The sequence below is a fragment of the Rhipicephalus sanguineus genome, chromosome 1 (genome assembly GCF_013339695.2).
Source record: "Rhipicephalus sanguineus isolate Rsan-2018 chromosome 1, BIME_Rsan_1.4, whole genome shotgun sequence".
NCBI lineage: Eukaryota > Metazoa > Arthropoda > Arachnida > Ixodida > Ixodidae > Rhipicephalus > Rhipicephalus sanguineus.
In genome coordinates, this window is record NC_051176.1 from 223,451,378 (window position 1) to 223,466,669 (window position 15,292).

At 41.2% G+C, this 15,292-nt stretch overlaps 1 protein-coding gene across 1 annotated transcript in view; it reads left to right on the plus strand.

The window, feature by feature from the left end:
- LOC119373146 (pyruvate dehydrogenase phosphatase regulatory subunit, mitochondrial) overlaps positions 1-15,292 on the plus strand; it is a 70,752-nt gene that overhangs the window by 17,776 nt on the left and 37,684 nt on the right. The window contains exons 6-11 of the mRNA XM_037643186.1: positions 286-367; positions 2,157-2,281; positions 4,303-4,417; positions 8,996-9,145; positions 10,199-10,323; positions 15,010-15,202. Coding sequence (XP_037499114.1) covers positions 286-367; positions 2,157-2,281; positions 4,303-4,417; positions 8,996-9,145; positions 10,199-10,323; positions 15,010-15,202 — 790 coding nt within the window. The remainder of the gene's footprint in view (positions 1-285; positions 368-2,156; positions 2,282-4,302; positions 4,418-8,995; positions 9,146-10,198; positions 10,324-15,009; positions 15,203-15,292) is intronic.

Sequence of the window (15,292 nt, forward strand, 5' to 3'; positions counted from 1 at the left end):
TACCATATTCCGTGATATTTGCTGTGGCTGCTGTGGCTTTCATTTTTTTTAGATGTTCCTTCCTTTGAGACTTGAATAAGCTTTTTATGTATGGTTCACCTTTTAAGAATAATGTCGAAATGTCAACAACATTGACTCAGTCTTGGTCTGTATTACTCTGGAAGTGATTGCAGGAAGAGATTTTTATGGAAGTAATGAGACACATGAATTGTATTGCATTAGTTTGTAGAAATGTGAACCTTATGATATCGTCAGATCTTGAAGTGTTACACGTCTCTCTTGCAGGGCGCTCTATGGGTGCCTGGTGATGGCGTGGCAGACCCTTCGCTTGTCTGCAAAGTACTTGCTGAACAAGCATCTGAGATGGGTACGATGCGACTTTGATGTTTTGAACATAACTTTCCGATTTCCTTTTTCCCACTCTACTCACACATACATGCCAGAACCTATTACACAAAAATTTATGCAGAATTTAAGGCTTTTAAACCACTTATATTTAGCAGTTCACTGTTTTCAGGTCAGGGATTTTGGTTATCTGCAGTGCACCTGCTTTCAGCTTCAGCTGGACTGTAGCTAAGTTTGACTTTGGGCAGCTGCAGCAGGATAAATATTAGCAGACTGAGGGCAGATGGAATTGTGAATCCCTTCATCAAATATCAATCTCTCTATTGATGTGCATGCTTGGTTGCAGAAAGCCAGCATAATTCAGATAATGGAAAATATCTTTCAGGTTTTCACAGCTTCATTTTCTGTGGCTGCAGTTGTTAATAACAGATACGCACATTAAGAAGCGAGAAAAAGCTCGGAGGCACCATAAGATATTATAAGGTCCCTTACTAGGTTTGGGCATTGCGAACAAACAAGTATGGGCATATTTCACATGGTGGCGATCATGTTTGCAAAGTGTAAAACAGCTGGGTGGTTCTCATCTATGAGGGGCCTCCTTCGCCTCCTCAGACTGCATGCCATAGCAGCCCTAATTAGCAGCGGCATCTTGTTCTAGAAATTTGATGCAGTCCTGGAATGAACATTGCACAAAGTTCAATATTTTGCTCGCAGCAGTGACAGACATTTTTTTGTCACCGCACAGGTAGTACGGCTTGACACCCATCACCCTTCTAACACCTGGGCAAATGGGAAACCTACACCTCTGTACGACAGTGAGACCTAAGCTAAAACAAATTATATTTAAAGCACCATTCACTGCCTTCTATTACCATTACCCTATCGTCTGTCCACACACAGGTGCATGCACCTCCAAGTGTACAGTACCCTTCCCAGAAGTATGTCTGTTGTGTGTGATACTTACATTTAATTTTCAAGTAAGTTGCTAGGGATTTCTGTAAAGTATGCTTACCAACATAGACACAAAAAGGGATTATAGTGATAACACGAACGCTGACTGTCGACTGAAAGGTGGCACAATGGCAGAAAAAACGAAAAATGCAAAACTTATCTGTACATGCTTAAGGGAAGGCGATGCCAACATCTCAGTTCTGGACAGATGTGGGCACTCGCAAAAAATTAGTTTTTAAGTGTTAGAAGGGTAATTTTAAGGGCTCATTTTTCTTTACAATATTAATGAGAACTAGCAGAAAATAATGGCAAGGAAAGTAGAGGGGATGTTATTTGTAGTAATTATGATATAAACGTGAAGAAAGTAAAGTGGACGAAAAGATGACTTGCCGCTGGCAGGGACCGTACCTGCAACCTTCAAAGGTTGCGGGTTCAGTCTCTGCCAGTGTCAAGTTATCTTTTCGCCCACTTTACTTTCTTCACATCTATATCATAAATACTACGAAAATTGCAGGTTCTGTCTCTGCCAGCGGCAAGTTATCTTTTCGTCCACTTTAATTTCTTCACATTTATATCATAATTACTGCAAATAACATCCCCTGTACTTTCCTTGGCATTATTGTCTGTTAGTTCTCATTAATATTTAAGTGTTGCAGTTATTCTGTATTTAACATAAACGAAGGCTGACTTTAACTGCTATTAATGACTTGCCGAGCCTCCACCGTAGAGCAACCTTATTTGGTCTTATGTCTCAACAAAACTATTGTTTTTGCAAATTTTAGAGCAGGCTTGTAGTCTTGACAGTGCTCTGATGTTTATGCTGATAGCTAACTACGCACTAATATTTTGTTCTGTTGCAGGCATTAAAATTGTGGAAGGTTGCTCAGTTGAAAAAGTCACTGCACATGGCCGCCAGAATATACATGATGTGGAAACCAACTGGGGAACTATACGCTGTGAATATTTTGTGAACTCAGCTGGATATGTGAGTACTGTTGTCAGTATTCAGCTTTTATTCACTGTCTGTGTGGCTGAAGATATAGCTTACTCTAAGACAAGCTACTTGGGCCACGGAGTAACCTGTAAAGCACCTTTGAAGAGTATCAATGCAAAACCTTTGTCACACTTTTTTTGCCTTAATAGATTGCAACCTTCTTCTTCATCACTTTATGGGGCCTTAATTCTTAATGCGTTCAGGAAATTATTACAATTGCATCATCTTGTAATTTGACTGCTTCATGATGCATGCCACGCGGAGCCGAGTCTTGGGAATTTTTAGCCAACTTCCTCATTAAATTAGAGAAATAAAAGGAACTACTGATGTGCACATGAATCAGCCTGGTGTAATGGTCACTGGCCACATTCATTGTGACTACCTTCCCAAAAGCTGAGTGTGCCAGGAATTTTGTGGGGTGATGGTGGGATACTGTATTTAAAAGTAATAGCAAGTATAGGTTGCTCTTCATTATATGCCAGTGTTCATGTCTAATTTTCCATATTCTGATGCCTCATCTTTCTAAAGCTTAACTCTTTGAGGGCTGCATTTTTTCGAAAAAAACTTTCCCAGGTGGTCAAATTACTTTATTGTGGATTTTTAATGCACACAATGTAAAGTCGGGACAAAATTGTAAAAAAAATTAGGAAGGGTATTTTGGTGTCAGCATCACTCAGAATTGCAAAATGTTCAATAGTATTTCAGTGTGCGGTATGCCTTGAAACACGGGTCTATGCACAGCACCTTATCGCAGTCAGCGCACGTAAAACAAAAGCAAAATCATAGTTGTAAAAGTCATCGCTGTTGGTGTCAGGAGAACGGGCAGTTCATTCGGCCATATCACCGCTTTACCATGCATCTAAAGAACTCGAAGGAAATTCAGTAAACAAGGAAAGCGAGAATATCTCATGAGTGCCGGTGACAAACAATGAAAGAGCATTGCCAATGTAGATGAAAATCAACTTCTGCCACCCCTTCAAGCGAGTGCCGATAAAGATAAAAATCAAGTTTCGGTGCCACCGCTGCGATCACACGGCGAAACCAAAATCGCGAAAGGGCGTTGCCTTAAGCCGCACGATGCGCTGAAGCTAGAAATCAGTTCTCTTTATCTCCGCAAGAAGCTAGCACAATCAAATTTCACGCTTCTTGTAAGTCCTAGGAGGTGGCAGCACCTCGCAGTGGGCAAGCATCATCATTATGGCGCGAAATTTCAAATGGACGGTCGGAACCGTACCTGTACGGCAAAGACCTCGCGGGACGGAAAACCGCCACTGTACATGTACGGCAAAAACCCTCAAAGCATTAATATGAAGAAGTTGGTATAGAGATTGCACTGGTAGTATTTTCACATGTCCAGCAAGCATCGTGTGCCTTTTGGGTTGCCGCGTTGGTATATGCACCGAGCCACAGTATAACCGGTGCTGCAGAATTGCTATATGTGCCAAACCACACTTTAATCAGCACTTCAACATTAGTAGTATTCTACTGACTCTCCTCAATGTCTGGCTCCTCCCCATCTCCCTCATGTCTTTTGTGTACTAATTGAAGTGATTGTTTCCTTTATCACTGTATAAAATAGTATTCTTTATTTGGACATGTATGAGAGTTCACCTCCTCCTACTTTGGATAGCATCACCACTCTCATTCCGGCTTATAATAAATGAATCGACAATAATTCTTTTGTGCATTTGTTGTTAGAGCACTTCATTATCCAATGTACTTTTCGTGCTTTGCGAGGAGCATATGTGCACAGCTAATATGATCATGTGTTGGGGCTGTTGAGTTGATCACCCTGACATTGGTGAGATTACCTGTATGGTATTGGCACTATTGTTAATGCTCTTCGAAAATTGGAGGATCTTGAATTTTAATAAAATTAAACTTAATGAACACCACAAGTAAGTATGCCTTGTGTTAAAAGCTGCTGAATTAGTGTACATCATACATGACAATTGTTTAGCGTCGAATCTGGATGACTGGTTATTGTTGTATGTATTCCTATCTTACAATAGTTTGGCCGGCACCTCGGTAAAATGAGCATACCTGAAGTTAAGGTTCCTCTGTACCCATGTGAGCACCACTTCCTCCACACCTTACCTGTGGAAGGCATGGATCCTGACATGCCTGGTAAGTGTTGTGACATGGCATAGTAATCCTCTGAGATATTGTTCCTGGCTATAGAGACAGATTTTCTAAAACTATGCAGCATTATTACAGTCTCTTAAAGCATCTTTATAAGCAGGCTAAGTTACAAGAATTCCCGAACAGTTTTGGTGGAGTAATAAAATGGGCATTGAAATAACATGGTTCAAGATAATACAGTGGTCTAGCTATGTGTAACTTTGATGGATCAACACATCGAAAGAACCAGATGCTCAGAAATGAATTTACCCTTCTGTTACTGGCATGTAACAGATCAAGTATGTAGAGCAAAACCTAACTTATACTATTGAACAATGGGACAGCATGCCATAGCTGTGAGCAAAATCATGGTAGGAATCAGCATATGTCACAAGAAAGAAATGCAATGTTAAAAAATGCAAAAATTGGGGGACGCTTAAGCTTCGCCTTTAAGAGTTGAACGCGATAGCGATATTCTGTTCCTAGTGCGCAGTTCCAACACTACGAGTGTTTAACAGAATGCCCGCACTAAGGTGTGTGCCTTATGTAATGGGTAGCATGCTTTAAACCAGGAGCTATTATGCACGAGAAACTTTTTCGAAGTTGCGATGCACCCACTACGTGGTCTTAAGGGAATACTCGCAGTAATATGTGCCTTTTGTAATGGGCGGTTGGCTTTAAACCACCAAGTCGTTATGATATTGACATGGTGTGACGCCCGATGGCAATGTACGCTTGTACCACGCAATATTACTCCGATATTACATCTCGTACTTTGACACCTGTATACAGGACGCATATTTTTGGGAAGCAGGAAAGTTACTTTTAGTGCAGCTCCAAGGAGTGGCGTGGCTGTGTGGTAGAACACCTGCTTGACACGCAGACGGCCTGGGTTCGATTCTCACTCGGACCCAACATTTTTATTATTTATTTTATTTGCAGCTTTTTCGATTTTTCGGTCACGGACAAGATGATGATTTTTCGCTCACAACCAACGGCCCCGACGCCGACGGTGGAATTTCTGCGATACGAGCTCTCTAACGCTATCGCGTTAATAGGAACATAAAACAAGCAAGCTGGAGAGGTGACAGACCCACAGTGCAGAGCGTAATGGACTTCCACAGACTTAACTTTGGTACATTATACTTGTTGGTTGTTTTAATTGAAACCAAAGGTTCTGGTCTGTTTTCACACATGTATACAAGAGCCAGAATTGGTTATTTTGATATTGAAATTGGCCCTTGCCATATATTTTGAACGTGACTTGCCAGCCTTCACATGCCTAATTCCAATGATGACCACAGTCATGACTCCAATGGCTGCAGCATTTGTCTTGGTGGCACTAAGGGCCAGTGGTTGGATCTAAGATATGTGATCTCCCACTAGAAATTCCACTTTTCAGCCTGCGCTTGACAGAGTTTCAAGAGAAAATGGCAGCTCATAATGATTGATTACTCTGTTTGATTTAGCAAGCGCCATAAATTGGCTTTGAAAACTGCCTGCATGTTGCATTGAGATATGAAGCTTGGTTGTCAAACCAAGGGGCCATGAACCCCGTAAAGCTGCTGCTGTGCAGTTTTTTGTTCCTTGCCCTTGCATTTTCTTTGTTGTTTGCTGTAAAGAAAAAAGGGAAATGCAAAATAAACTTGAAACTTCAAGCTGAAACTGTGTTCATGGTATTGGCAACAGCGTATTGTCAGTGCCAGAATCATCACCATTCTCATTACAAGGTGACAACAGGGCAAGTTTCTGTTCGCGTTGGCAGTCATCAGTGCACTGCTTTCGTTTTGAAAACTCATTCATGAGGCAGTTATTTTATGTGCTACTCCTAATGCAGCAGCAATGAAACTGTCACATGCTTTTTTCATCTTGGAGGCTTTAACAGTCTGGCAAAGTATAGGATGTGGGCCAACATCGTCATGGTTGTGGAATCATAAAAAAAATCGCAACTTCACCGCAATGGCAAAGCAGTGAATATGGTGGCAACAAATTGGAATGTTACAAGAACTGAGGCTACCAGCTAGCTCCTTTAGGATCCGATCTGGCATAACTCAACAAAACGGTGGTGTTAGGGAACACGGCCGCTGCAGCGAGCAAAGTGACCTTCGTGTTCTCTATCACTTAAGCGTAAAGTAAGTGGTGAAAGCACAGGATATGCAAAGGTATGAGCAGTCTCCTGATCTCTGTAAAGATAGTGTGCATGCCATCATGTGCTGCCGCTCTCGTTTCATCAAAGTTAGCAGTTCCTGCCTGAGCGACACAGGTCAATGTCACACAGGCCCCCTTCTGGCACCCCTTCATGCGCCTTAGTGCGATGTAGACGGCCGGTGCATTTGATTTCTGCTTAAACTGCTACCGTTGGCAGTCCACACATGCTTTCACACGCACATAGAACATGCGAGGCGTGGGGTGATGTTATCAATTTGAACTTTGCATGGGACATGATGGTGACGGTAAAAATGTGCCTTGAGTGTCCATATAATCGCTATCGCAATAAAAATTTGTAACATTTAATGCAGGGAACCGTACCGCAAAGGATGACTCCATTGGATGAAAAGTTTCGAATTTGACTATGATGGCATTGAATGAAAAAAATTTCTACTAACTAAGATGTATCCTGCAAACATGCTTTTTTTTTACGATTGCCAGAATTGGAGGCATGCAACTTCTTTTTTAAATTGTAAAATTGGGTTTACATTAGATTTGGATATTAATTCCTTTTTTTCTTTGAACCATAAAAGCTGAATGCACATTAGATTTAGGGTTCCATAGAACTAGTCAAGTACTCCTCTAATAACACAGCAATGTTTCAAGATTTTTTTCACTCTTTTCTTTAAGTTCAATGCGCCAGTTAATTTAATAAATTTTCATCAGTGTCATCAAAGTTTAATTAGGTGAGGTCAACTATAATAAAGTTGTGTTTCATGCATTTGTTTTGCGCTGATTACGGAATTTCGCTTTGCAACAAATGTGTCCGTAGACTGAGCAGTCATTCGGTAGCTTGTTCCAAATTTTCATAAAAGATGGGAAGAAAATGTGCATGAAAGAGTAGGTCTGATACATAGAATGTGACTTAATTTGGATGAGTGCTGATGGGGTAGCTTTACATAGTCTCCCTTGTTGTTAGTGATGCAATTGCAATAAAGAAGTTGCTATAGCATCTTTATAACTTCATAAATGATGCTATAGCAACATTTACTATCTTTTGTTTTTGTTTGTTTTCTTGCTTAGCAAATCTTGAACTGACTGAATTGGCGGCTTGACATTGTTTGAATTGCGATGTGATTTATTAAATAGACTGCACAGAGTATTAGTACTATTTTTCAATTGTTACCGTGATCCTAAAAGTAGAGGGCCTTGTGGACTGTCTATGATTTGATGACAGTACTGCTGCATTTGCACTAGCCATTGCTAGTTTTCTATGAAGATGACTTATCTGGGACCAGGATACCTTTTGGTGCTACTAATATGTGAAACACATTGATGCGCCGGTAATTGTTGTCCGTGAGTATTTGAAAGATTCTGTCTGCGGCAGAGCTGACCCCATCAGCTTGTTGGTAAAAATACATGTTCTTTCTTTTTATGCACATACTGTATGCTGCCTTGCTGATATCAATTTTAATTTCACATTGTGTACTGTACTGTAAATAAAGCAGTCATTTTCATACAGCCCTAATGTTATTTCTGGTTCAACCTGAAATTTGATACAATAAACACATCATAAACAGGGCTGGGCCAAACACCAGCCCCTGTGGAACACCTCAGAAAACATGGCAGGCAGTAATGATGGGACAACATACACGAGTAAAGATCCACTGTGGACCAAGTTGAATGAAAACAAACTTGGACTGCTTAGAGCTCTCACACTAGGAATCTTATTTTGATACAACATAGTGCATTTGGATATACTTTTACCTATAATTTGAAATGTTCGCTCTTATCCTTGATGTAACATTTCTGTCTATTGTGGCATTTCTAGAAATGAATGTTCTGCTCCAAGGCCCTCTCTATGGAATGCATGTGCTAGTATGTGCACATAATGCAGTGTTCAATTCCCTGTGTCAAGTTGTCTTTTCATCAGTTCCGTTTTCGGTCTTGTTTCTTCACATGGATTAAAATGTGCCGTTATTTACCCTTAAGCTTTCCTTGGCTTTATTTTCTGTTAAGTTCATGGGGTCTGACTTAAAAAAAAGAGATTGCTATGACATTCCCACATACTATGTAGTTGTAACTGAAGGCATTTAAGCCTCTCAGTTCTTTTTTTCTTACCCTTGTGTTCTGTAACTTCGTCCATAGAGTCTCAGAAAATAAAATTGTCCTTTTATAGGGGATTGAATAAGCTAAAACAGTAGAAGAAGGGCATTTAATGTCGGAATTCTGCGGGATGTAAAAAGTAATCTTTTGTGTAGTGTGATTTTTTTCATTGAAGTAGATGCATGCATATCTTAAAACAGCAAAAGTGTACTATTGATATTTGCAGAAGCAGGATAATTTTGAGTGGCCTTTGATAGTCTAGGTGAAGCTAGAATGCTGTAGTAGGAATTTTTCTGTAATTAAAGGTCTTTTTATCTGGTGTTTATGCAGTGATTCATGACTGTGATGGCCACTTTTACTTGAGAGCGCATGAAGGAGCATATCTTGCTGGTGGCTTTGAACCACAATGTAAGCCAGCTGATCTGAGCATCCTTCCATCTGGAGAACTGGGAACACTTCCAGAAGACTGGGATCAGTTCTGTAAGCTGTTTGATCTTATCTTCTTTTTTGCAATTTTCCGTTAGCCATTCACTGATCCCAATTTGCATTAATCTTCATGCTTGACACTTATCTAGGCAATATTTGTAGCTTACATTTCCTGAGAGACATGTCCCAATCATGCTGACGCTTCTGACACATGACTTGGTCTTGATATACATGATGCACAGAAGATTTTTGCATTGAGTGTGTTTGAGTGTGTAGCGAACCATGATGAACTCCACATGCCTCAAAGTTCATCTGATGGGCATAGAAACCAATAAAAAAGGGTTACAGTTGCCTGATGCTCAAAGTCCAACTTGAGAACTGACTGAATAATTTAGTTTGATTATGCAGTACCTCATTTTATTTGAGACAGTGCATTCAATTTATGAAGGAGTTTTTTTTTTAATTTCATGGTAAGAAGTGCTTACGGTCGAGTATACTATCGGCGTCAAATGAAATGCGAACAGCGGCAAGCATTAGCAATAGTATTGTGTGCGCCGTCCAGTCATCACCATGGACAGGTGCGCGCATACGCAGTGCTGCCAAACCGGATGTGTGCACTTGTCAATGGTGATAACTGGACAGTGCGCGCTATAGCATTGCTAATGCTTGCCACTGTTCACGTTTCATTTGACGCCGATAGTAGATACATATGTGAAATTCTTTAATTTTTTGCATTGAGTAATTGTTAGTTACTAGTGTTTTTCTTGGAATTAATATTAAAGTATTAATACATTAAATGCTTAGAAAAACTTGATCTTGGTGCAGTAATGTGTAATTATTATTTATATATAATATTGAAATTATAGATGTGCTAATCAGACACATACTTGTGATTTGGGAAGTGCAGAGCTTGTATAATTTGTATAATAGGGGTAACCTGCCTTGGAATATTCAATGAAGTCATATTAGTCATATGAAAGCTTTCATTTTTAGTTGCTGGCTCTGCTTTATTCACAGTATTTAAATTAGCATTGAAGAGTACTGATATGCATGTTGGGATTTCAGGAAAGAAAAGCCTGATTTTGTTCTCTTGCTTTGTTTTAAAAGATGTCCTGTTGAAGGAAATTCTTTTTCGCTTTCCAAAACTGGGAAACGTGGCAGTGGACAGACTTTATAATTGCCCTGAAAGCTTTACACCCGATTGTCGTTGGATCATAGGAGAAGCTCCTGAGGTGAGCTGTGTAAATTTCTATTCACCATGTTAAGATGGCCTTCTGAGTGGGTTTGTTATCAACTTTTCTTCCTTTCTTTATGCTAGGTATTTCATTATCTGATGTCACATAGTAATATGAAGCAGAGCTATATAACGTCTCTGTGTGCAGAATGGACATTTAATACCATGACTTGCATTCTTTATCATCACTGTCTGTGTTTTAAGCTAATGCTTGCTAATAAAAATGCATGGACACCTGGTCATCTTGTGAGATAACTAGAGACCGGATTTTAAGCAAATGCCTATTTCGTTCCTTGCACTCCTATCACTCCACTTTGATATATGAGCATGAATTGGAGGTTAACCCTGTAAAACCCAGTGTTTTTATAGTGCCTATGAATGCCTATTTTGGCGTTTGTGCCTAAATGCTTACAAATGCCTTTAAATGCCTATTTTCAATACTGGCGCCTATATGAACACTATTTAGCCTCAGGTTTTGCTTTCGGGGGCAGTTTGAGGCCATTATTCATGTTACCGGGCAACATTGTTCAGAACTCTGTGGGGTTCAACATAGCCCTGTATTTCAACCAACTCCTGGAATACAACCGCTAGCAGCAGTGAAATGGGATGCACCGGCCAGAATATGCGACCGTGCTGACGTGGCGCGAGCGGTTGGCGAATGTGAAGCCATGGAGAGACGTCAGGTGATATAAGAGTGAACAACAAAAGAAGAAAAATGTAACGTGCAAGTGGCTTTTGTTTTGCTTTATAATTTACTTTTTAAAGTGTTCACTGCCTTGGGAGAAATTGGCTCTGCGCGATTAGACCCGGCCAATAGGAGGCATCCGTCCCTTCTGGTCCTTTAGCAGTCTGGCTATCTGCTCCTGCTCTGCCCTTTTGAGCCATGCCGAAAAGAAAGACACCCAGGAGTGTGTTGATTCAACAGTGGACACTTGACTCGCCATGCTACGGAATAAACGGAGACTCTGTGTTCTGCGAACTGTGCGGGACACAGGACAGTTGCTCGGCTATGTTCAACAGTTGGCACCTTTGTGCCATCATAATGATATTTTTTGTTTTCCTGTCGCAGATACAAGTCGGGCACGTCTTCATTTGAAATGGTTTGCGTTTATGTAAAAATTTATTGTGCCTATATTTACGATGTTGGAGGCCTAAAACGTGGTTTTGCCTGCCTATTTATGGTGCCTGAAACACGCTTTTTTAATGCCTGAACATCCGGCCTCTAGATATAACTAAGCAACCTTAAGCATATCATTATGGCCTTGGTAGTGATTAGCCAGGCCGCAAAGCATTATGGAGAAGAAGTGTTAGCACTAACGTGCTACAAGTAACGGTGTTTCTAGTAACATGTTAACCTGCCATGTTGGTCTAGTGGTTATGGTGCTTGACTGCTGACCCGAAGGTTGTGAGATTGAATCCCGGCCGCGGCGGCCGCATTTTCGGTGGAGGCGAAAATGCTTGAGGCCCGTGTACTTAGATTTAAGTACACGTTAAAGAACGCCAGGTGGTCAAAATTTCCGGAGCCCTCCACTACAGGTTCCCTCATAATCATATCGTGGTTTTGGAACGTTAAATCCCAACAGTTATACTATATTACTAGTAATGCGTTTAGTAACGTCAGAGTCCTTCAATGCCCATTTGGTCATGAAACTCCACTGTCATGCGATGGGAGAGCTTCGTACACTACTCAAAAATGCCCTGCTCCTCAGAGGGCATCGTTCGCGCCATTCCTGTATTGAAATGCTCATGCAGCGCGAGATGAGCTGCTGGATATGATGTGTTTGAGTTAGCGAAAACATTGTCTCAGGACGATGATGCCTAACGTGTTGCGTGCCGGGGTGCCGTTCCGGCTACAAGGGAATGACCAAAAAAGTGTCGTTATTTTCTCTACCGTTAGGCAAGCAGCAGCACAAGAAATGGAAGCGGGCCATACCGCGGCAGGAAAGTCGCAATTTTAATTTTGAGTCGAAGTATACCCGTGTGTGCACGAACTATGCAAAATACCTACTCTCGATTGTTTTGATCTGGTAAGGTGCAGCCAGAAGGATTCTGATACCGCTCACAGTTTAACAGAAATTGAACTGCTGTGGTGGCCGAAGCATTTGGTGCTATGCGCAACCTGGCACAACCGAGAGATTGCGCTCACTTGCGGGTGCTTGCGGGCAAAAGGGCACGTAACAGCTCGTATTTTTGCCTCTCTTTACAAGTGGCACCACTGGCGCTTTGTTGCGAATGCACAGTGTTTAATGTCATGCAAATGTTAAAAAGCTAGACCTATTGTAGTGTTGAGACGAAAGGCGCTCACCCATCCACGGTGGCCGCATTTCAATGGGGGCAAGATGCAACAACACATTTAGGTGCTTGTAAAAGGACCCTAGGTGGCAAAAATCAGAAGTCCCCCGCTACGACATTCCTCGTACTCATATTATGGTATTGGTTTGTAAACCCCGAATTGTATTTTTTCGGCTTATACCACCGCAAGCTGCATGTTTTGAGCTACTTCTTTTTTTTCTCCCGGGCGTCATTTCCAGACAGAAAACGCATTGAGGGAGGTATTTCTGCATGCTGAATGTTAAAAGTAAATGCGTTAAAGTAAAGCGACCGTTGTGGAAGTTTAGAAAGCTAGAACACCAAGGCTGTCCCATGCACCACCACAGCGGTAACAGCATCTGCGTGCCCTCTCATGCATAGCTGTGCCTCTAGCGGCGGCTGCTGGCTCCATGTAAAACTGAGGCAGCAGTTTCGTGACTATTAAAAACATTGAAGGGCTCTGGTGACGTGTTGCTTTTTTTGGTAATTTAGTAACATACTCGTTACCATTTTGAAACTGTAATGCTCAATGTGCTTAGTTGCCATTTTTCGGTAACATGAGGTGTCATGTTACTAGTTATTTTCTATTCCAATTATCCTAGGAGTTTTACACAAAACTTATACACATCTTATAGGCGCTGCCTTCTCAGAGCTCGCTCCGACATTCTTTTGTCGCAGCGGTCAGCCCACCAAGCATTGACAAAGTGACCCCATGTGGGGTCGCTTTGTTGTGTGGGGCAAATTGTGGGGCAAATTGTGACTTGAAGCTACTTGTGTATAATTCTGACTACCAGTGGCAAGGGTAGGGCCTCACCGCTCATAACTTGACAAGTGCTGTGTAGTCCACCATATGAGGCCCACATGGAGCAACTGTATGGACATGCTTTCGTAGAAATGAATTTCTGCAGGTTATTGCTTTGTATCTGCAACTAAGGCTACATTCTGGTTAATAAATTCCTGAGCGAAACAAGCTGACCTTGAGTAACTTCACATAAACACTTTAAATTTTTGTGGTATTAATACAGGTTAAGGTGAAAAAAAAGTTGTTTATCTGTGCAGATATATTTTTCTTCCAGAGCTATGCCATTTGAGCATCTCTTTATTGCAACAAAATTTGCATATCTATTTTGTTAGTAGAAGCACGTCGTCATAATTACTGTAAATTTTTTTAGAGTTCAGTGATGTTTTGCGGAGAGTGTTGATGATTAAATTTCATATTGGTTTAATGTCATTTTTGCTCATTTTTGTAATGAGGAAAATGGTTTTCACCATGTGCCACAGAGTTGGAAGTCATCACATGTAACTCTACAGGCAACTTTAGGCCACTATACTACTATAAGGCTACTATAAGGTACAGCACATTTGTGCAAAATATTCTCGTTAAATCAATGTTTCGGATAAAATCATTGTTTGGACTAGAAGTTTTATGTGAAATGTACTTAGGAACTTTATAAAATTGTTATTGTGGGTTGCTGCAGTGAAGGTGCGCTGGTTAAAATTCCTGATCATGGAGTAATTGCAGAAGTAACGGGCATTTTTTCTTTTTGTGTGGCGGTAATGGTAATGCATTTCCTTCTCTTTGTAGGTAATATAGGGCGGTAACATGTTTCTTTTATTTTAGTGTATGTTTCTATATGCCTTTTGTTTTTGTTTGTTTTCTTGCTTAGCAAACCTCCCCTCATCATAAGAATAGCCGTTTTGCTATTGCAAAAGTGTAAGGTGCTTAAACAGCCTAACAATGCCCTTTAGTGTCCCTTTAAGTAAGATCTGTTGTACAGGAGCTTCCTGTTCAATCTCTGCACTGAGATGGGGAAAGGTAGCACAGTACATCAGTCACATTAGATGCACAAAGTCTTCGTATTTGAAACTCTGTTAAGAACATGACCCCACCACGGTGGCTTAGTGGTTATGGTGCTCGACTGCTGACCCAAAGGTCACGGGATTGAATCCCGGCCGCAGCGGCCACATTTCGATGCAGGCGAAATGGCCGAGGCCCATGTGCCTAGATTTAGGTGCACGTTAAAGAACACCAGATGGTCAAAATTTCCGGAGCCCTCCACTGCGGCGTCCCTCATAATCATATTGTGGTTTTGGGATGTAAAACCCCAAGAATTGAATGGAACTATTGATAAGAACATTGTTATTGTAGTACTTCATTGATTGCTAGCACGGGTAGATACAGGATTTTTCCGAAAGTGGGTGGGCCATGGGGGTGTCAGTTTATGGGAAGTAGGGAGTCCGCCTATGGGGAGGACCTCATAGGTTCCCTTCTTGATATACGTTAAGAAATTAAGGTGTGCGGTCAGGACATATGAACCCCCTCTGGGTGCTCCCGTGATTGCTAATTATCAATGCTATTTATACTTCCTTATAGGCAAAGAACTATTTTGTGGCCTCTGGAATGAAGTCTGTTGGCATTGAGGCTGCTGGTGGCTTGGGTGAAGTCACAGCTGAATGGATTGCAAAAGGAGAGCCGAAGCTTGACTTATGGGACATTGACATACGGAGGTTCATTGGGATCCATAATAATGCTCATTTTCTTCGAGATCGAATGACGGAGGCACCAGGTACGTTCTTCATTAGTCAAGGCTGCTTGCACTGTATTGTGTTTCTTCATTGCTGGGGTAATACCAAAACATAAATGGCTGAAGAAGGAT